Raw genomic sequence first — 23817 nt, forward strand, 5'->3', positions numbered from 1 at the left:
TGAGAGAAACAGTTGACATGAAGATTGCAAAAGATTTTATTTGAGAAAAAACACAGTCTTATAAACACTAATCCCTAATCATCATTAAATCATATAAAATATATTTTTTCAATTTCTTCAGCCTTTTTTTAGAGCTATTGTTAACTAATTGTTATTGTTATCTATTGTTCACAAGTCCACACTGTCACTGTGTAATAAGTAATATGAAGCCTTGCATGTTCTTCTGTGTTAGTTTGTGTTTATGAGCTCAAGCAGTGGTGGATCTAGGATTTTGCTCAATCAGTGGCCAAAAGGGGGCCACATTTTAAACAGGGGGGCCAATTCTGATTCAGTAAGTTGAACTGTTAACTCTATAGCTTTGAGCAAAGCAGCATTAAATCTATCTTGAAAATTGTTCCTTGTTCAGGCACATTGTGTTCTTCAAAACTGTCTACAAGACAAAAATTCGTAATAAATTGTCAGGGGCACAGGGGCACTTCAGGGGCCAATCAGATTTGAGTCAGTGCCCCCTGACCCCTCACCTGGAATCTGCCCCTGTGCTAAAGTCAAAAGCATTTTCCTTGTCCAAAATGCACGACCTAAGACATTGTATGGTTTTCACAACGCACCCCTCTCCTCCAGTGTGATGATCATGGTGCCGGGGCCGAACGAGTTCCAGGCCGTGCAGTTGTAGGTGGACAGGAAGTCCGATTCCATCACGTTGTTGATGGTGAGGGTGGAGAGGACGCCGCCGCCCTCGGCCGACGATTTGCTCTGCTCCACCGTGTACCTCTCCAGAAGCGTCCCCTTCTCCTTCTCCCACACGTTCTCCTTCCACGCCCACACCTGCAACGCACACACAGAGGGCGTATTAGGTAATGTAACTATTAATTATAGTAAGCCCTATTTGGAATACAACTGGAATGGGAAGATTTTAACTTGAACATTGAGGGTGAATAGTCATGTATCTGTGATGGGTGTACCTGAGACCTCAGTGTAGAATTTTTAGGGCATTTACTCTGAAGGTGGGAAATTTGATGCACATTTTAGATGGAAACTGTCCTTAAAACCCTTCCTAAAAGTATTAAAACATGTTTTAAAGGAATGGTTCAGCATTTCGTGTTGTGCTTATTATTTGCCTTCTTGCTGAGAGTTGTTGTGATGTAAATATGAAGCTAAAGCCAGCAGTCGGTTAGTTCAGGCTTGAAACCGTAGGAGAGAGCCTGGCTCCATCTGAAACTAACATCGTCCCCCAACCAGCACTTCGACAGGTGGTGCTCAGAGCCAGGCTGCTGGCAGTGGCTCCATGGAGGTCTCATCTTCTTATATTACCATTGGCAAGAAACTGAATATGTTTATTACTTAGAATGTCCAACTATTCCTTGAAGAACAGGCCTATTGCTCTCTTCTTAAAAACATATTAGAGTGGTTTAATGGGCTGGCGTCCAAAAATGTGTAAAACTTGAAGAAATCTTTTTTTTTAATGATAAAAGAAAAATATAGGGGCGACCCGAAGACTCCTGGTTCGACCTGGTTCTCTCTCAACCCATTTCCTGTCTTACCTTTAGTGTCTCTGTCAAATAAAGGAAATCGCTTATCGAATATAAATAAAATATGTAAAATATTTAAACAACATATCATATTGAAATATTGAAATTGAACGATTTGATTACAAGTTTAAAATATTTCCTCATATGAGAGTGTATAATGTTGTGGCTGTTCTAAATCTGCCTGTTTGTAATGGTCTGTTCTCTTTTCCTGTATTAAAACTCCGGAGCTACTTCAGAATTATACCTTGTCATTAGTGAGCCCTCCTCAAACCGCTCTACAATAAACTGTCACATTTTATTGTTTGTGTGCTGCACGATATGGTGAAATAAAAATAATCAGGTTATCAAAATGGATGAAGAACATTCAACTCGGCCCACAGACTGGCCTGCACCCACTGACTATTACCGAGTACCGGTCGGCTGTTTATTCAAAGTTTATTAATAATGAATGCGTTGCGTGTTCAAATCACAACAACTTCCGCATTGTACTTCCCTGGAACGTTAAGAATACAAATGCCAAGTGTGAAGCCAATAGGATTAATAGTGAGATATGCGTTCCACATACAGACATACAGGCAGTAGCTAGAAAAGCAATATATGTCTTGAATACATACTACAGACGTGCATGACAAAGGAAAACTCCATAAATATACATCAAGTACATGTTAATGCACACGTTGCACGATTTCCTCCAACAAGCAACAGTTTGTGTGTTTCAGCAGGAACAAGTGAAGTTGAATCTCGCACATTCTCCGACTTTAAAGCCACTAAAAGCAGCTCTATTATTCAGCATTGAAGTACTATACGCAGGCCAGTTAATTATGCATAAACCCACATGTTCCCATAATGTGCCCACTTATTCCAGAGAAGGAGAAGCTCCTGGCTGAGGCGTTTACTGGGACAACTGTTCCTCTCCAGTCCTTTATATTTTATAAATCTTTTTCTGTCCCAACCTCTGCCACTTGCATTAGGAGCGCGCACTGCAAGTCAGGACGGATCAGTCACAGGGGGAGGCGAGGAGCTAGCACTGCCGTTGCGTCTCTGCGATACGGCCTAGTGGAGAGAGCATCCGAGCTGATTTCTGACGCAGGAGCTAAAAGCGGAGCGGCTTAGTGTTAGTGTTGGTTTGTTTATGTGATGGGATGGAGGAACATTCTGGGAGAGTTTAAGGGTGAGTCACCGCTCAAAAAGAAAAGGGGACAGCGCCTAAAAGCATTTGCCGTGCAGGAGCGAGAGCCATTTAGGAACAAGAAGGTACAGTAACAGTAAAACACAAATCCCTGTCAGACTAAAAGCTACAACCTTGTGCTCTTTGTGACCAAAGCTTTTCCTTGCTTGGCAGTCTTTGTGTGAATAATTGACGCTGGGGTCAAATTTATAAATTTCAATTGTGAATTTGGTGCCAGAAAGGTTTCATATCCTTGTCATTTTTCCTTTTTTTTTCATTTTCACTTACAATCTTATCCGGAGGAGGCGTACTGGCGATGTAGCACTTCACCTCGCCTCTCTCTCCTCTCACTGCGTACTGGACTGGATCACTGGAGATGATGGGAGGACCTGCATTGGTCAAAAACGACAGGACACATTAAGTGCATGACACATAAAATACAAGTGCCAAAATTATATTAAATCCATGTGTTTTCTAAAGACGATAACCTTAGACGGCCTGTTCTAGAGGCTTTTATATGATTTTTTAAATAAACGACCTTCACTTTGGACATTTCTTTTTCATTTACTGACAAGCTGACCTTTTTAAAAGAACTAAAAGATTTTCATCCTCTAAAAGTGATACATGAAATTATGTGGATGTTTTCTGACCGTTCACAGTGAGCGTGACCTCAGTCTCTCCTACTCCAATCCGTGGGACGATGGCCTTACAAACGTACTGGCCGGCGTCCGCCTGGCTCACTGACTTCAGATACAGCTGGTTGCTGTTACTCAGAACCTGTGGGGGAGTGAAAAAAAAACGATATAAACCGGGGGAAATCTGCTTAACAGCGGCAGGCGATGAACAAAATAAGCGAATGCATTGTGATACCGCCACCTGTACACTTCATTATTTTATGTTGCATGTTTTTAAGCCTGGCTCTATTTCAGCACATGTGCTCTAATGCTCCGACCCTAACTGGCTGACAATGCTTTTAACCCATCACAAAGGTTTTGCAGTTGCCTGGCAACCACATCCATCAGAAAATTAGCTGTGTGAAAATGATGGCTAAATATGTAACCACCCAGTGAGAGAGAGAGAATCACCTGAGCCAGCCTGATTATAGAGATGAGGTCACATCAGTCCACAACACTCTGAACTATAACTTCATATAAGTTAGTATATGTAACATAAACACACTGTTTATTATTCCACCAGCCAGGGAGTCATTAACAACCAGGGCAGATGTTTATACTCCTACCTGTATTCAGTTTCTGGCTGGTGTGACACAATAGATGTTAACAACAAAACATTTATAATTAAGGTAACTTTAGTTTAAAAAGTGGATCTTGCAAAAGCTAGTGGGTAAAAGAAAAGTCCTTTCCTGGTCAAGGGCTAGATGAGAAGAGTGAAAATGGTTGTTCAAGATGACCAATATGGCTGCCAAACAGTGTTTTGATGTCATCTTATATCATCTTAAATCCTTCCTATCCTCTATTTCTGCTGCAACATTTAAATTTGGAAGGATAGACGAGCTGTATTACCAGTGGGTCAATTCATCTAATCCAATTCGATATTAAATGACAGTAAAAAAATCGGTTTTAGTGAGTGGGAATACGGGGTCAGAGGAGACGTGTGCCTCGGCTTCTCACCATGTTTGATCCCTTTTTGAACCACGTTAGTGTGAGCGGAGGGTTTCCGGCCCATTTGCAGTTGAGGTTCACGTCAGAGTCGACGTCGACCGTTTGTGGCTGCGGCTCCACCAACAGGATCGGGCCGACTGGAGACGAAAAAGAGAGAGGGAGCAGGTTTGTGATTTTTTGATTGTGCTTGAGCAATAATGCAGTCGGACTGAAGCGAAAGAGAAACACAACAGTGGTGTATTTTATCCATCTGACTCCACGCTGCGGTGAAGTGGGTCACGGGTGAGTGAGCACGGCGAGATGAGTGTTGTGTGACTCACAGTGGACGTCCACCAGGATGCTGACGTTGGTCTTTCCCACGGCGTTGAAAACCAGACAGGAGACGGGCTCGGTGAAGAAGGAGTGGTCCGCCTTGGTGGTGAACACGCTCTCCCTGGCGCCCTGCAGCACCACGCCACCTTTAGCCCACCTAGGATTTCGAGAAACACATTTACATACACTGGAAAAACGTGTGACACAAGTGGAAACCACGAAAATTGTATAACGCACACTGTAAAGATGGTGGATCCACAGTCTTTTTTTTTTTTTTATCTTACAAAACAAATCAAAAAGCAACACTGTGACTGTCACTTTAAGAGGCCCAGTGAAAATGATAAGGGCCCTGAGAGTGGAGGCCGACCTGTAGCCCATAATAGGAGGGTTGGCGTGCGCCTGGCAGGTGAAGGTGACTCGTTCCCCCTCCAGGACAGAGCGCGGCTCGATGGACAAGGTCACTGCGGGTGGATCTGATAGAGAGAAAGAGAGAGAGGGGGGCTGCTTACTACTTATTATATATGCTGCAATCTGGAGGAGGGTCTGATACAAAATGGCTGCCACGCATTACTTAGTAACAGCTATAATAACATTGACGTGCATGTGATTTGAGATTAAGAGCAGCTTTTCTTACGGTGCACGTTGAGTGTGACAGTTGTCATCTTGCCGCTGGGAATAGCCAGGTTGGTGGCCACACAGCTGTAGTTCCTCCCGGTGTCGGTGTCGACCGGGTGGATGGGCAGGTAGCTACGTGTGGTCACTCTCTTCCTGTCTGGGAGCACCTCCTGGTAATTGATAATGTTGTGATTTTAAATGCAGCCCATGAACGTGTGAGTTTAGCGCGTGTGGGTGCACGTGTGGCTTACCGTAGCACTGGCAGCCCCGTCCACAGGCAGGCCGTCTTTGAGCCACTCGATCACGGATGGCGGCTTCGCCCCTCGAGACACGCAGCTCAGGTTGTAGGACTCGCCGGCGTTCAGCAGCACCTCCGGACCCCCATCGATCACCGGGTCATCTGGGGGGACTGGAGCAGGAGAGAGAGCAGCGTTAGAAAAACTCACTCGCCTCACGTGCTGAATGTAGACGCACACATGAGCCCACAAACGTACTGAGGACGGTGAGTTTGGCCCTCCTGGACCTCAGCGCTGCATCGGGGGCCTGGCACTCGTACAGCGAGTCATCAGTCAGGTCAGCGGACAGGATCTCCAGATTGTACTGCCCCAACTCCTGCACGCGCAACACACGGTACCTGGGCCAGGCTGGGGCGCAAAGAAACACACAGCAGATTAAATAAACACACAAACATCAAGGATCATCTTTATGATGCTGATTAAGATGCTTCACTTTTTCCTAATCTTAGCCCAAATCTAGCGCTACTACTGGCTGAAGGTGAATGTATGTCACCATACCTCAAGATTTGAAATTTCAAATACAGACTAACACATCACATGTGCCAGAATCCCGACACACCCATGTAGAGTGTATCAGAATTTTAAAATAATGCAGCACCGTGCAGCTTGTGGCAAGAAAAACAAAACATCAGATCTGTGTCACACATGAGGGAAAAGTATTCCTTCATCAGGACAACTGACACCAGAGAGACGCAATGGCACATGACGCACAAACACAAACGCATGGCCAAACATACACATTCACACAGCACAATGCACACACACACACACAATCCCACGTACACACAACACAGGCCCTCCGCTATTCGCTTCCCTTCCCCCATCCCGACACACGGCCCAGCTGTGTCACTGCTGTACATTCTCACCATTAGGTGGCATCCACGCGCTCTTTCACCAGCAGGGGGGGAGAGAGATGAATGCATTATGACAACAACGTTTTGGAGGACTCAAATAGACTCCAGTGCATGGTGCAGAATTCATGTTTGCTGCCCAGATGTAGATGGCATGTGAAAATCTCTGCTGCCGTCTCCATGTGCAGCCTCCAAAGTGAGCCGCGCGGGCCCGCCTAACCTTGTGTGTCCTTGTTTCTGCATGCATGTGTGCATGTGTGTGCCTTGTATATACGCACATTTGCATGTGAAATGTGCAGAGTGAGAAGGCGCATGAAAAGCCCAGAGAAAGAGGGAGCGGGCAGGGGGGGACAGAGCCTCATACACAAACATACACAGGCACCCACTGAGTGTATGTGTGCATGAAGAGGCCAGTGTTCATTCACATGTTTCTTATTTAAAAGCTTTGGCTTGAAGCACTGGACCATTACAGAAACAATATGATTAAAAGACGGGAGAAGGGGAGACAAAGAAAGAATAGAGAAGCGACAGACGAGGACAGAGAGAGGGAGAGACAGGTGGGAGAGGAGCGTTGACAGGAGGAGGCGAGCCTGATAAAGGTGAGGGAGAAAGAGACGAGTTCAATGAAGGATAGGAGAGAGGTGGAAAAAAAGGAGTGATCTTACATGAGGATGTCACAGAGGAGAGGAGAGGAGAGGAGAGGAGAGGAAGTAAAATAGAGGGGACATTCAACCAAAATAGGGAAAATACAACTATTACAAATAAATAAATATTAAGGGACATAGTCTGGGGAAAAACAAGATCAACAAATACAAGGCGACAGCATGTCACAAATGATGCTCTAGATAACTTCAAAATAGGCCCGCTGGTTTTGACCAGTAATTAGACAGCTCCACCTTTGGACTAATCAGTGCTACTCTGAAAATGCTGCAACACAGTGACTACATTTACATAGACAGCCATATTCTGATATAAACCTGATTGGAACAGCAGTCTGAATCGGACACCGACATAAGGTCATACTCTGAATAAGCATTACGTACTATATGTCGCATTCTCCTATTGGAGTTTTCACAGCATCAGCAGCATCAACATACAGCAGTTACCAACTGCTGGGTGTAAACAAGATGGAAAAATAAATTGGACTTGTAGCTTTTACATGTAGAAAAAGCATCGTAGATTAAACAATTTAAGGTTGGGGTTTTAAAGCTGACGGAATGAGATGCAACTCCTAATCTGGCTATGCTCTGTAACATGTAAACCGGAAAACGAATGGAATATATTAGCAACTCATGTAAACGCCATAATCCAAATAATGTCTTATTCTGAATAAGGTCAATAGTCGGAATATTGGGGTCCGCACAAATGAAGTCAGAGATGAAAAGCATCACTCCGCCAAGTTCTGCTTAAGTCAGTGAAGCTGTGTCGAAAACAAATGTTGACGGATGGAAAAAAGCAGGAGGCTAAAGTGAAATGCAAAGAGAAAGAACAGTAAGGGGCGGAGAGCAGCACACTAGGATGAGGTCCATATAAATATATATACATACATATATATATATATATATATATATGTGTATTTGGCCTTTAATAAAATCAGTCAGTATCACCCCCTTCTTTCATGACAAAGGTGATGATGTGATGCTCCCTGACCAAGATGAAGGGTGTCAGTCTGTAAAAAAATGTGCCCGAGGACCCTTGGAATTACCCGTCAAGCGTTTGACGGTATATGCGGAGGAGGTAGCCAAATTTAACATCAAGCTAAATAAGTGACACAGTGAGTCACACACTGTGATGTGACGGGATAGCTGCTGTAGTAGTTGAAGCTGTCCTCCAGCAGCACGGCAGCCTCCATCATCTCTTTGAGGGGGGAGAAAATGCTCCGCTGGCTCAATCTAGCTGCAACTAAAACAATCAGCAGCAAAGATATTTTGTCAGCACGCATTAGCCACCACTGTTACAAACACGCAACGTTGTACTAACACTGGCTGAGTGTGTGTGTGTGTGTGTGTGTGTGTGTGTGTGTGTGTGTGTGTGTGTGTGTGTGAGCTTTCAAAGTGTTCTGCTTTGTTAGCAGTCCACAGTAGCAACACTAGAAATTAGCTCAGTCACATACATGTGAGAATGTTTTCTTATTCTGAAGGTCAAATGTTGACCAATGGCAACTCTGGGATGTATCCACGTACATTTACTTAGTTACTGTACTTAAGTACATTTTTCATATATCTGTACTTAACTTAAATAGATTTACTTTCAGGTAGGTACCTTTCACTTTGACTCCACTACATATATCAGCAAATATCTGTACTTTCAACTCCACCATATCTTTACAATGCATCGTGTTTCCTTTCAAATAATTTATGTGACAATACAAGTGGATTTAGTAGCATCGTCTGCAGCATCCTTCAGACTGTGACAGCTTGTATTATTCTTGTGTTGTACTGTTACTTGAGTACATTTTTGTCCATTTATTTGTACTTTTACTTAAGTAAAATGTTTGAGTACTTCCTCCACCACTGACCAATGGATGCATAAAACAAAGGCTGACACACACACACGCACACGCACACGCACACAAACCATAGTTACTACTTGTCTTACCATAACCATAACCTAATATTAAAACATTTCTTCCTCTTAAATTGTAATGATAAATGTTACAGGGATTTACAGGAAGACACACACACACACACACACACACACACACACACACACACACACACACACACACACACACACACACACACACACACACACACACACACACACACACACACACACACACACACACACACACACACACACACACACACATATAGTGATTCATTTATATGTGATTCATTTACTCCTATCCTCTATAAACATTCCAGCTATTCATTCAGCTGTAGCCGTGCCAGATAGTCACCACCAAATGTGCTTGTTGTTTAAAAAGACTTTCAAATGGGTTTTATTTATTTAACACAGTGTTTTCTGTAGCTCTGCTTTGGTTTGCAGGCAGACGTTTCATTCATCCATTACCCTTGGATCTCTCATCTTGTCCACTCTCTTACTGACTAAGTGTAATAGACTGGGAAGTGTGTCCCGTGCAGTCAGCCCATAGTTGGTAGTTGTGTGGTTATGGTGACATTAAATATACTTAGTTTAGCATTTAGTTCAAAGCACCAGTGTAACAAGCAAATCGGCTTTACATTCAGTCTCTATCCTCTGTTCTCTCTCAAATGAAATGAACTTCTCTGGCTTTGAACATGCAGCATCAGATCTGGCTGCTCAAACCCCTGAGAAACCAGAGTCAGCTCAAGTCTCAGGGACGGAGGCCCGAGGAGGCTTTGTGGTTTCTCACCCCGCAGGTCTTCTCCGATGCCCAGAGCCAGGCCATCTTTGGTCCACTGAACGATGCCTGAGTAGTTGAAGACAACACAGGACAGGATCACCCTCTGGCCCCGCACCACCGACTGGTCTGCTGGCTCCTGAGAGAACCTCGCCGTCAACACTGGAGGTTGGGAAAGAAAGAGAGGCATAAGTTCGGTACTTTCTCATTTGCAAACTGCAGACGAGCTACTGTAAAGCTGACCACGACTATGGCATGTTATTGTATCCGTGGTTTTATGGTTAATTGATTAGAAAGCGCGTTCCCCGGCAGCGATGGAATGCCACGAAGGCCATCATCTTTGATCACACGATGGTTCGCAGCCATTAACTTGAGGGCATGATGAGTGGGGAGAAAAGACAGAGGTGTCAAAGAAGAGAAAATTAGTCTTGGAAGACGAAAGAGAAAGAATGAAGAGGACGAGGCGGTTAATGCTGACTCAGGAGAGAGGAGCTTGGAGATCAAACACGCAAACCTCAGCCATGGGGTCTCTCACACCCCCTTTTCTTCTCGCTCCTGACTTTTATTTCTTCAAAACACTCCGGCCCTCCCTCTCGTCTCCCTCTCTATCTCTCTCTCTGTCTGTTTCTCCCTTCTTCATTCCTCCCTATGAGTCATCTCCCAGGCTTCCACTCCCCAACCAAAACTACAGTGGCTGTCATTGTCTACTAGACTCTCTCCCTCCATTCTGTAGTCCACTGGCACAGCAGATAGTCCAGTGCCGAGCTGGCCCACCAGCCTAATATGAGCAAAACACAAGAAAATCCGCCACTATTGTTCCACAGAGTATGATGACAAGTTGTAATTAGCTGTCCCATGAAGACAAGACACCCGTATAATAGAGGAGGGGCGATCACTGTGGAGGATTCGCATCTCACTTTAAATTTTCATTCTTTCCGCTCGGTCTCTTCTCCTCTCTCCCACTTTTTATCGTACAGTAGATCATTAACCCAGTGCTGCGTCGTCAACCCCCCACCACCCTCCTCTCCTTCTGTTCTCTCTCTATCATGTTGTATGTCCTTTACCCAAATTACTTTCCCTCCATCTCTGCTTTTCCCCCGTATATGTATGCATCCCTACTTGCCTCTTTCCCTTTGTACATCTACAATGCTGTCTATGAATGTCCTTTTGCCTGCACTGATTTCCCTCTCTCCTTCTCTACACTATGCATGTGCCTCCGTCTTTCTATATACATATATAATGCTGTATATGTCCTTTTTACCCATAACGCTTTCTATTTCTGAGTTCCTCCTCCTCGCTGGTTGGAAGGGGGTTAGAGGCGGACTGTCACAACTCATTTATCACATTAAATATCAGCCCTCCAGCACTTTCTCTCTCCCTCCCTTTCTTTTTCGTCCGCCCCGTTCACCCTCGCTCGTCTCTCACTTTTTCCCTCACTCCCTTTTCTTCACCTCCTTCCATTTACATCTCTCCTTCTCACTTGTCCTCTCCACTTTTTTTTATCACTTGTTTTCCCCTTCTCCTTCCCTTGCCCTCCCTCTTTCATTCCACTCACACTTCTCCCCCTGTACCTTCCAGCACTTTTCTGAAGGTTCCCATCCCTCTCGCTTTTGGTAACAACTGCCATATGCATCTGCAAACCCCCCCACCCACCCCCCCCCCCCCCCCACCCCCCACGATGACCCTCCATCCCTGTATCACGTTTCCCTTTCATATACACAGACATGCACTCTCCCCCGATCATGTCAGATTTGCAGCGGTACAATATGCCTGTTATTACAAATGAATGCAATCAAGCGAAGAGGCTTCCATACCACTCGCAACAATGGCTTCTGACTTTATTATTCTGAAGATAAAAGACATGTGCGAGGATGTACAGCGAAAAGGGAATCAGATGCAGAGGGAGCTTTGCAGCATGCGTATCTAGAATAATTCAGCAATGAACCAAAAAATACAACAACAGCGGCTCTTAATTTGATCCCTGAGGAACACCCAAATTAACAGGATTAACGTATTAAAATAAACAAAGCAAACAACATTGTAACGATGATTAGCGCTGAAAAGTTGGGAGGTGAAATCATATCAAGTCACAAAGCCTTCAACTGCAAACGGTGTAAAGGCACCACAGCAGTGCATGTTTTCCCCAGGATAAACTCAATATTATATATAATTCCACTGATGGCTACAACAAGATGGCTTGACCGAATGTGTGGAGGTAAATACCAACTTTTAAGCCCCAACATAAAATATTCAATATATCTCAATCACCCTCTTACTGTGAATGTTTTGGAATTTAAATATATACATATTTTTTGTTTTTTTTCCCCCTCTGTGCTCCTGTCACTGGGTTGCCATGGGGGAGGTCGGTTGGAAGACGCCACATTTCGCATTTGTCACTGACTTCGTTTTTTGAGGGTTCAATTCTTAATAATGAGCTTGCATGTATTTTTTCTGATCTTGAAATTTCAGTGTTGCTTATTTAGTTAGGGATATTTAATGTTGTCGAGCAACACTTGAGATTCAAGTTAAGGAGGCCAATGTCTGACCTCTATCATGGGCTGACTGTGACCCGGTTTGCTGCTCGCCACCCCCCCCTACTGAACTCACTTGCATATGTTGGCTTCAAACAAAGTCAGAGAAATCTGAACCCTACAAATTTCCTCTTTTGTACAACCAATAATCAAAAACTTTAAAATATTTAAATTTACAATGAAATGTTTTTTTACAGGGTGTAAACCTGCAATAAGAGATTTTCTTTTTGGCCACTTGTATGCAGTGTAAACAAGATGTAAACACAGTATTGTAATGTTAATCCAGACGGGACTCACTCCAGAGTCAGGCGACCATTCTCTGTTGGTTTCTTATTACAAGTGACCCTTTCACTTAAAACAGAATCATGTGATCCATTGTAAATTTGGAGATATTGATTATAGCTGCTGTAAGAAGTGTGCAATGCTCCACTTGCTCCAGAAAAACCAAAAGGGCTGGAGACGTCTGTTACCTTACAAGGTTATCATGTCAATATTTCATGAGCGTTCTGGAGTGAATGTACAGTCTATGTGTTGTCAGCTGATTGTATGAAATGTATGTATTATTTCATAAATTTCATGTATGCACCATAATGAGATAAACCTCGCGTTGGATTACTGGCAATTACTGTACGGTACAGTGTGGATTTATGCCACCGTTATTTTAACAAGCATGAGAAGCCTATTCTCAGATATACATGGGTGCAAAGAGAGTTTAGCTGGGTTTAAACTACCCCGCAACCCCAGTAGCCTGAGGGCAAGCAAATCCTTTCCTCCACCACCTCAGATACGCGAGCTGGAGGTATTCCCTCAACTGCCTCAGTAAACCACGAGCATAATCCAAACTGAAAGCGTTTGAGCGGAGGCTACACAATCTGCGGAGAAAACACCCATGCAAAGGACTGAAAACACTGACTCATTTAAACATGTGCTCTTCTAATTTCCATATTACCCAGTTAACACTTGTCAACACGGGTGTAAGCGCTCGTGTCTGTGTTTTAACAGGGAGATCTGCGTGTACAGAGCAGCACAGGCAAGACAGAAGCGAGGGAGCATGTATTCTTTCATTATGTGGGTTATGCTGCAGTGACAAATTTAGAGTGTGTCCTGATTTCCTTGAGTCACTGATCCCCAAGATACCACCGGGAGACTCCAAGCAGCCTGTCCACATAAAGACCACGGTCACAAAGAGCTGTGACCATGACCACGTGCACATGGAAACACACGCACACAAACAGGCAGCACAGATGACCCAGCCCACACCACATGGGCTAACCATTTCCTGTCAACACACGCACAAACATAACCAGTCTAAACCCCAAACATGTAATCGACACGTCGAGGCGGTTTCCGGAGCATAGATTAAGCCACGGCACGGACTGAACCGTCAAGCCAGCGGAGCATCTCCATCTCCATTGGGAGCGGGTCTCAGTTTAGTCTGGGATTAAGTACAGCCCAAGTCAAAGTTTGGAAAGGGATTAGGATTAATGTGGGGGCCGAGGACAACGGCCCCTGCAGACACTGTGACACCAACCTCGGCTTGTCAAAGCAGACACAAAGCCAAAGGCGAGCACACAAACACACACGCACACACGCACGCACACACGCACGCACGCACGCACGCACACACGCACTCCTTGCCGTGTGACTCACCAAAAGCATGGCCACACGCCACCATAGTGTGAACCACCACAGCAGTTTAGCCCGAAAGCACCTCTCGCACCATGTGATAGTGTTTTAATAGCAAGGTAATGAAGCGTCAATTTGTTGCTGAGAATTACAGAAAGGGTATATGCATGCAAAGATGGTTGAGCTATTTTTAGTAACTGTGCTGCTCCTATGCCCTGCGTTCCTTAATTTGCCACACGCCCTGCTGCTGGGCAGTGAATGTCAACGCTTGCTTTTCAGCATTGAAACACAGGCTCACCTCGCCTCTCCGTGCACGGGACGGGAGACGAGGTTGGAAGTGATGCCATGCAGAGAGCAGGGAGTTCTGGGAAATGGTTCACTGGCGACATTCAGCCTCACTAAATCACCTGCTATTAAATAAAATGCCATTTGTATGGATTGTTATGCATCGATCTAATTATCTTTGTGTCTGGCCCCACCCCGCCCCGTACCCCCGCCGTACCCCTGCAACAAAGTCCCCCAGCCTTCCTCTACCTCGCTCCTCTCCAGCCAATCCCGGGCTTTGGCTGGATCACAGACTTGCGTCACCATAGCAACAGCTGACGTGTAAAGTAACTGCCCAAAAAAAGTTTTCTGTCTGTGAGTGCACACGGCGTATGTGCATCTGTGTGTCTGATGAAACCCTCCCTTGTGCTCGGTACACCCATTTTTCTGAAATTGAGAGAAAACATTTTCAATGACCTCATCCTCCCTCCACCTATCCAATTAAAAGTGAGGCTGCCGCACTGTCTCTCATTATTTCTCTCTTTCACCATCACCCCCCCTCAATCTTTCTACTGTTAGTCAATCCGCTCCAAATTGATTTTGTTATCTGTCTAATTCCATATCGCCGCCGCGTGTGGCCAATGTGTTGGTTGTTACAGAAGGGGGGGGGGGGGGGGGGGGGGGGCTGCCTGAAAATGAGATGCAGGGAGAAGGAGAACAAAGAGAGACGGCGAGGTCCACAGGAGCTGTGAAGTGTGATGGAGGAGGATGACATCATTGTTTTGGGACAAAGTTGCAGCCACGGGAGTCATGCGGCACGGACTCGCTCTCTCTCTCGCCGTACATGCCTGCACATAAATCTATCTGTCAGTCCATCAGTCACTCCGCGCACTGACAGATCTGCCTGTGCATCCTGTGTCCTGTGTGTGTGCATGAGGCTGTTTGGACTTCGCTACAGAAAATAATCCAGAAAACGGGATTAGAAGCACAGTTAAAGCCTTTTGTTTTAGCTCCTCAATGCTGCACATGCACGACATGTGCAATGTGTGTGTACTAAATGCTGGATGTGATGTATGTACACAAAGTAATGATTATTTTCATGAAATAAAAATGTCAGAAATTAGTGGTAAAAAATTGTCTCATGCTTGAGAAACTGGAAACAATAAGAAATCAGTGAGGGAAACAGTTTTCAGTGAATGTTGAATGTTCTGTCGTCAGCTCCGTCCCCTAACCACATGAGCACGTGCAGCCTCTCCATCTATTCTTCTGCCCGTGGGAACTCTACCACCTGTGCCTGTCTCCTCACAACAACATGGCCGCCCGGCAGGATGGCCATAATAACTCGTCGCCATGGTGACGCCACTATAGGAGCAAGCGAGAGACATAGACAGAGAGGAGCGGGGAGTGAAAGGAGGCGACCCGCTGAGCGTGCCGACACCGTGTCAGTCAAACACAAAGGTGACTCCTGGAGGTGGAGACGGAGCAGAGGGGAAGATTAGGGCCGAGTGGGGAAAGAGCCAGAAAGAGAAAGACTAGGAGACTCCTGCCTTTGTTTGCCGCATTGTCCTCCTGCTCGCTCCCTTGCTCTGTCACCTTACCTTGCCGTCCTCCCCCTTACTAGCAGCCAGCGACCTCTCTTTCTTCCTCTCTTTTGTGGCCTTGCCCCCTTCGCATTCCCTGTTCACTTCCCTCTACATCTACTTCCTTCTACTTCGAGGCATCTACGTAGAAATTATCACTCCTCCTTCTCCCCTCCACCTAGTGCCTTATCCCCTTCTCCGGCTGCCTTTCCACCTTCAAGCATATCTGCTTCACTTTCACTTTCCCTCTCTCTCTCTCTCTCTCTCTCTCTCTCTCTCTCTCTCTCTCTCTCTCTCTCTCTCTCTCTCTCTCCATTACTATAAAAATGGTTGCTGTGGAAACAGGTTTATTTGGAAATGGCAGGAGGAAAATTAGTGCTGCGCTCTGTCTGTCCATTTTGATACCACCATGAGCATGAGCTCATGTCAAGGTGTGACGACTTGTTTTCTGTGTGTGTGTGTGTTCAATTCTCCGGGGTTCCTCTCGTACATGCATTTCGCATCTGAAGAGCTTTATTTGCACCAAACAATACCGACATTGTTACCATGGCTACAGCCAGTGAGGACCGCTGACACAATGATAGACATGGTGGCCATGGCAACCCCTGGATCAGTAGTGGGTAATATGATAATTCATGGACGAGGTATGTGACACATTACGGGCACATGAATATGCTCAAGTGGTAGAAAGCCGGCCTGCCGCTGGTAATCCACGAGCGCTTGTGCGGCCAACATGCCGAGCGACTGACAAAGAATACTCTGCTGTAACCAAGGGTGACCAGAACTAACAATAGCCGTCCTCTGGATAAGCTTCAACAAGGGGGATACATACATATCAAGCTGCTACTGCTACTAGCATCGTGCTGTGTAGCTTGTAGCACAGGGGTCGCCACTGAATTCAGCTGACACAATCGATACCATAATGAATTACTAATTCACAGCAGCGAGTCCCCACTGATTTTTGGGCAGCGACCCATTCCTAATGCCACGCCGGCTCCAAGAACCACATGATCTAGCTAGTAAACATCCGCACTGTGGGTTGTGACAGCCCTCAGATCCACCGATTCACCTCGCGTTACAGTACGGCACGGCGACGGGATCCAGCAGGACTATTTTACAAGCAGCATCCCATCCATAAATCAACTCCTCCAAGGTCTGCTTTAATTCAATACAGTGCAATCTAATTTTATTGGTATGTACTGGAGCTTCTTGCAATGTCATCTGTCACAAAGCATCCAATAAAAAGCCCAAGGGGCCTTGACCTCAGAGGGTGTCGTAATATTGCTACAGAGCCCCTCGCTACTATCACCACGAGTGCATATTGTCACTTTGAAAGGGAGGCGTCTTAGTTGATTGAAAACACACGGACAAGACTAGAAAGCAAAGTCAGTGGGGTGATGATAATGCCCGGCTCAGCACTGTAGACTTTTAAACTTTAAAGCCTTCGGAACACATGAGAAAATTACAGCATGTTTAATGAATGGAGAGACGTCTCTCTTAAGACAAACAGGGACCTAATCTTCTGCTTTTGACACGTAAAAAAAAACCTGATATGATATGACCGACATACTTTCCACATCCATCCGAGAACTCAGTCCACAGCTGTTTGGGTTAGACCTCTCAGGGTGTGTTGACACCCCCCCTTATTTGGCTTGGACCTTCGGACTTACCATTTTAGTCCGAACCATAAAACAGTTGTGAAAGGTGCCTTTGACCAACAGACCCACAGCGTTTGCTGTGTGAAAAGACTTTTTTGAATGGTTTGGACTTTTGAACAACAGCATTAAACCATGGAAAAAGAAAAAGAAGCATCAGCGACTTGCAGGATTGCTTGAAGTCGTCACCTCAAATGATATAATGCGACAAGGACATTAATTTTGCTGCCAGTTGTTGCCACTATAATATCATTATAAATATTATAATGATATTATAGTGGCAACAACATTAACAAAGTGAGACGGTTTTTCATTTCACTTCGTTTTTGCCTTAAAAATGGAGACACTCATTTTTTTCTATGCACTTTATTCAAATCTATTTGCCAACATAAGAGCCAAATTGACAACATGCCAGACACATCTCTACAAACCAATCAATGTAAAGAATAAGTGCAGCCCATGAAAGCCGTAAGTATGTCATACTAAAGTCTTTACCGTGCTTCCTAGATTGCAATGTGACACCAAAACTAAGCAGATCAAATGTAAACAACATGACAAACACATGAACCTTGGTTTAGACTATGGTCCTGACTTTCAGGTGTGAAACCTTATTGCTGCAGCATAGAATGATATTTCAACCAATAGTGGACCACAGGTTGAGGAAGGTTCTTTGCTCATTTCATCACACCAGCTAGCTTTATCTTTAAAAACAGCGCTTTCCACAGAGCCCTGACCTCAGCCCCATACAACACCTCTGGGAGGAACTGGAATGCCGACTATGAGCCAGGGACCTATCGCCCAACATGAACGGGAGCACATCCCGGCAGCCAGGCTCCAAAGTCTTGTGGAAAACCTCCCTTGTGAAGTGGAGCCTGTTATCACAACAGAACAGCCCAATTTTTGGCAATGGAGCGAATCTTCCATCAACTTGCGATGACTTGAAAAAATGTTAATTAGATGGAGTCCAATCTGGATCTAAGGACATGGGTAAACTGGGCTGTGTTAAGCTTTGCCTCGAGGGTACAGTATTAAGCTGGCCGGGGCGGCCTTTAAGAAAGTAATGCATCTGAACAACATTGTTTTAATGACTGGACTTGGAAGCCATTGATGATTATGACTATCAAGAGGCTGCTCGCTCATTATTCGCCGTGTGCAATAATTCAGCCTGCAGGCTGTTATATTACACGGCGAGGAGACGGCGAAGGGCTCGTGGTGCTGTGGTAACCGATCGAGTTAGACGGCTGACCCTAATGTTGTTATTGTAAGAGCAAGATGGATAAAGAACATGGGGTCTCTCTCTCTCTCTCTCACTCCCTTTCACTCTCTATCTATCTACCCCCCCCCCCCCTCGGCCCTGTCCCTGTTGAGGAGCAGAAACTGGGAGAGCGGCGAGATGAAGTGACATCATCAGCGTCAGCCACATTCCTGCGGAGGGAGGTGGTGAGGAGGAGGAGGGGGAAACAGGGGAAGAGGAGGAGGAGGAGAATGTCCCAAAACTTTTTGAGGTTACAGGACCGACTCCCCCCTCCTCTGCCTCACAAATGCATCCATTCTCCCTCCCACAGCCTGTGTGTGTGTGTGTGTGTGTGTGTGTGTGTGTGTGTGTGTGTGTGTTCGTGTTTTCCAGCACACGTTACTGCGTGTGTGTGTGTGTGTGTTACAGTAAATGGGCTCCTCTTCCCCATCATGTGCTCCCTGTTTTAATTCATGTGCTTCTCCTCCTGTCCCCTCCCCCACCGCCTCCCCCCAACTCATACCAACCCCCTCCCCTCCTCTCGCTCCCTCTCTCGCTCTCTCTCTTCACCGACCAGAGGAATGCGAGAACCACATCTGGAACTTATTATAGAGAGAGAGAGAAAGAGAGAGAAAGGGGGAGATGGAAAGAGAAGAAGTAATGGTGAGGGGAGGTGGGGGGAGGAAGGGAGGGGTGGGGGGACTCAGATTTAAAAGAAGAAAAAAAAAGAAAGTCCAGGAGGGGACAGAAAGAAAGAGAGAAAGAATGAACTGAGGTAAGCAGAAACAAGGGCTCGTGTTGCAAGGGAAAGGAAGCAAAAAAGAGAAATAAAGTTAATAGCAACACAGATTAATGCCAATTAACCTCGGCGGGGATGGGGGGGGGGGCTCGACTGGCACCTCGGACGCCGGTTCACTCACTCCTGACGATTCCGAGGCAAACTGTAGCCTTTGAAGCGGCCTCGGCCATATTCTGTCTGAATGAGCTGCTCCACTGTCCCCACTGAGGGGCCAGTCGAGCCTGAGTAATGGTCCCTTTCTCTCCGCCGCTGGCCTCCCCGACCACTCCTCCTCCTCCTTCGTCCTCGGCCCTCTCTCCTCGCTTTTCTTTTCATTCAGCACACCCCCCCCCACCCTCCCCATACTACAATGCTGCCCCCCTCCTCCTCTCCACCTCTAAAACAAACACAAAAAAAGAAAAAACTCCAATCACTCTCGATCAGGCTTTACCCACCTGCCCACAAGACTAACCCTCTTTGTCTCCCCCTCCATTTCTCCCCCAAAACAACTTTTTTTGTGTAAACCCCCCCCCCCCTCCCACTTCCCTCGTCCCCTCCCTCCGTCTCCCCACATTGGTCCTCGCAGCAGAATGTGGCAGCAGTGCAGTTTGGGAAAACAAGGCCGATAGATTCAGTCAGATGTGATAAAGTGTTCTGCTCTCGCTCAGGGGACTCTGCATAAAGAAACATTTTTAAGGGGATGTTTTTTTTTCTCCGATCTTCTTTTTATAACTCGGATGCCCCCAGCCTTTCAAACACAATCAAATTACAGGGGCCTTTAAATCCTGAACATTCACTTAAGGAACCTTCGTGCAGCCGTTCAGGAAGCTCAAAGCGAATGTGTGCGTGTACTTTTGATTGAATTCTCCTCAGATCACAAGTTTGATAATGAGTTGTCCGACTAAATAGTTCTGCACCCTCTAAAGATTTCCCTGGATCATCTGAACGCATGCACGCGCCCCTCTTTGTTCTCACAAGCACCACTTCAAAGAGCGTTACGGGACACTCGTGTCCGGAGGAATGCCCTTAGACAAACATGTCAACTGGGAGAAGCAATCAACATGTCACACGTTGACAAACACCCGCCAGGACAGAAATGCCAAGAATCCCCCGATTGAATGGAACCCAATGGGGGAACAACAGGCGTGGATGTACATTATAACATCACGGGCTCCATTCCCAGATCGAGCTTTACAGCTGGTTCACTGGTTGCGTTCAGTGGCTGATGTCAATTAGAGATGCCTTTCGGTAAATAGGCTTCGTTTCATATCCCGTTAAAAAAACACAAAACCATGACCCGAAATTCGCATATGAACGCTGGGTTGCTTCACAGTCGGATATCTCACTCGCTGGGGTAAAAAAAATTCGAAAACGACTTCTGCCTCGCTACATATGTCACTCCCGATCTACACTCTGAGAGAACCAGAGAGGGTTCACTATAGCACCGCAAAAATGGTTCGTTAGCCTTGACACCATGGCAGAGCGCTCGCGAAAAGTCTCACTTCTCTATAAATAGTTTGATTATCATGAAAGACAATTTCCGCAACTTTGGTCCCAAAAATCCTGTTAGTCCTTACAAAGAGAAACTTTCGTACAATAATGACTTAGTAACTCCAATAAATGACTTAGTTTCTCAAGATAATGACTTACCAACTCCAAATGATGAATTAGTAACTCATAATAATGAGCTAGTATGTCAAAATAAAGACTTAATAACTCAAAGTAATGACTTTATAACTCAGAATAATTACTTAGTAACTCAAAATGATGTAGTAACTCAAAATAATAACTTAGCATGTCCAAATAATGACAAAATACTCACTTAAAATCGAAAAACAATGACTTAATATCTCAAAATGATTACTTAGTAGGTCATAATTTTGACTCTAACTTGACTTCTCATTATCTCAATGTACTATTTCCTGATGACGATTTACTTATCTCATACTTATCTCTTAATTTCCTTTTAAATCTCATCGTTTTGATTTAGCATTCATCTCTTTATTCTTTCACTGGCAGAAAAGAGTGATTTTCTGTAGGTGGCACTTTTTTAACGGCTCATATACTTATATCTCTTCTCGCCATAATCTGAGCAGAAACGAGTTCTTCCAGTGCAGTTTGAGCGGTTATCATAGCCCACAGTGTCCCCACGCATCCCTGAGTAATGAACTTCAGAGGTTTCCCTGCTCCAGCTCTGCATGGGCTTAATGAGACAGAGGACTGGCTACATGAGATTAGCTCGGGCTAACTACTCGTTCTTCTTTTATTTATTGCGAGAACATCAAATAAATCACTTGCAGAGCGATAGAGAATGTTTTTTGCCTGGCAAATGGAAAAAGATTTCATGTACCACCAGTACTCAGTAATAGAGGGGGGGGGGGATTGATTTGAATTTATTTAGATGAAAATGTCACAGATTATTACTGGCAACCAATGCATGAAATGTAAATCAGCAGAGTGTTTTAGTGCCACGCTGGATTCTTTATGAGGCTTTCCTAATTCTTCATTTTTATTTGAACTATTACAGCCCACTTTGAGTCATTAACAGTACACATGCAGGAGTAGAACCAGCACTTCCCTGATCAAACAACCCTCGAGGCACCCTTCTTTCTCTGGGTGTGAGAGCCCGCCGAACGCGTCTGACTCTTCCAACACGTGAATATTTTCTCTGCTGAGCACAAGGCAGGAATCCGTCTGAGGTCTATGATTCACGGCTCGCGCTGTGTGATTCAGAGCGGAGAGGCAGGGCGGCAGCGGCAGCGGTGGCGGCGGCGGCAGCAGCGGCAGCTCATGGCCTCGGCTCACACAAAAGGACAGAGGCTGACAAATGGTACACCTGCACCGGGGCCTTTGTCCAAGTCAGCGTTTCAGACCCCCCCCCCCCCCCCCCGTCTGGGCTGTAGGTGCAGTGCTGCGGGGCCGCAAGTCCGACCTCAATGCCCCCCCTCCTCATTAGGCAGTTAAAGGAGTGTGTTCGCAGTGATTGATCGTGCAGTAACGTTTAACAGCTGCGTTAACAGTGGCGCTTGCTTGGGACTTATTACCAGGTTGGTATGTAGATACAAGGCCAGGATGCTAAATCAATCCCTGCAGTGGTGCTGCTAGTCGAGACTTCTCCTAGTTTGTCCCGGCTGCAGCTTTATGAACCAATCTAAACAACTTGAAAACATTCTGATCCACCACAGCTTTAATTAGCCCCTCGACTAATAACCATGCAATCATTAGCACTAGTGGGCAATTACATGTGTGCAAATTGCAGGCCATGAAATACTGTTTTACTAGTCTAATGAAGAGATAAGAGTCTGCGTGCTCCATAAAAGAAGAAATGCTCGGGATGTGTTATCTCTTCGGAGGAGGCACTCAGCCCTCTGTGGATTGTGCCTGCCGCTGCTCTCATGTTTTCGCAGCCCGACGCAAACGCCACAGTGCAACATCTGAGACCTGACACCCACTACGCCCGCTTTAAGTCTCGCAGCCCCGTTTACAGTCTGCTAATCTTGTCTCCGGGAAAGCCTTTGAAAGCAAATATATTTGTGTGTGAGCGTAATAGTGGATTTAAGAGTTGTAACAGTGCAACAACAGACAATGGGACACATGGCTTCACACATGTAAATGAGCTGTGTGTGTGTGTGTGTGTGTGTGTGTGTGTGTGTGTGTGTGTGTGTGTGTGTGTGTGTGTGTGTGTGTGTGTGTGTGCGCTCATGTACATCCGTGTGACATGTACGGTTTATGGGGGGACAGCATGTGACAGAGACAAGGGGTCTGGATGGAAAATGCACAGAGTGTGTGTGTGTGTGTGTGTGTGTGTGTGTGTGTGTGTGTGTGTGTGTGTGTGTGTGTGTGTGTGTTGCAACGGCGGCCACATAGTGTCATCCATGCATCTGATTTGTCGATGAACAGAAATCTGTCCCTCACTGTATCTCAGGTTGTCTCATGCTTGTGCGTGAACCCCCACCCCACCACTATGGGTAGATGCTGAGCATGGCGAGCCGGGCCTGAGCGACACAAAGCCTGGCAGACAGCGGTGACATCATCCCTTTCTATACCTTTGCCTAACACGCCCCCCCCTCCTCCCTCCTCCCTCCCTACCTATGATGAAGTGGTCGAGTGGCCGTGCACGCTCCCGGTCAGCCAAGGTAGACAATGGCAGGGGATGGGGAAAAAAGGGGGAGGTTTGCTGTGGCGACGGCAAACACACAGATGTGAATCGATCAAACAGGTAGCTTAGAGAAATTACAAACATCCTCGTCTTCCTTCTTCTCCTCCTCCTCCTCCTGCAGCCTCCTGTCTCCTAGCAACTCAGCCTCAGCTGCTATTACCATAAGCCAACAATGTACCTGGGAGCCCACAGGTACAGAGGGAAGGGGGGGGGGGGGGGGGGGGGAGGCATGGGCATGGGCACTGCTGATGCTGCACACGCCTCTTTGTGCA

At 45.8% G+C, this 23817-nt stretch overlaps 1 protein-coding gene across 2 annotated transcripts in view; it reads right to left on the bottom strand.

Annotated features, from left to right (window-relative positions):
- The window catches only part of kirrel1a (kirre like nephrin family adhesion molecule 1a), a 33454-nt gene that overhangs the window by 8605 nt on the left and 1032 nt on the right, over positions 1 to 23817 (bottom strand). For both annotated transcript variants that reach the window (XM_034568678.1, XM_034568679.1), the window contains exons 2-11: positions 9731 to 9880; positions 5741 to 5890; positions 5498 to 5655; positions 5266 to 5416; positions 4999 to 5104; positions 4640 to 4788; positions 4329 to 4456; positions 3348 to 3474; positions 2986 to 3086; positions 609 to 825 (exon numbers count right to left, since the gene is read on the bottom strand). In XM_034568678.1, coding sequence (XP_034424569.1) covers positions 609 to 825; positions 2986 to 3086; positions 3348 to 3474; positions 4329 to 4456; positions 4640 to 4788; positions 4999 to 5104; positions 5266 to 5416; positions 5498 to 5655; positions 5741 to 5890; positions 9731 to 9880 — 1437 coding nt within the window. The remainder of the gene's footprint in view (positions 1 to 608; positions 826 to 2985; positions 3087 to 3347; positions 3475 to 4328; positions 4457 to 4639; positions 4789 to 4998; positions 5105 to 5265; positions 5417 to 5497; positions 5656 to 5740; positions 5891 to 9730; positions 9881 to 23817) is intronic.

The sequence above is a fragment of the Hippoglossus hippoglossus genome, chromosome 18, assembly GCF_009819705.1.
Source record: "Hippoglossus hippoglossus isolate fHipHip1 chromosome 18, fHipHip1.pri, whole genome shotgun sequence".
Lineage (NCBI taxonomy): Eukaryota > Metazoa > Chordata > Actinopteri > Pleuronectiformes > Pleuronectidae > Hippoglossus > Hippoglossus hippoglossus.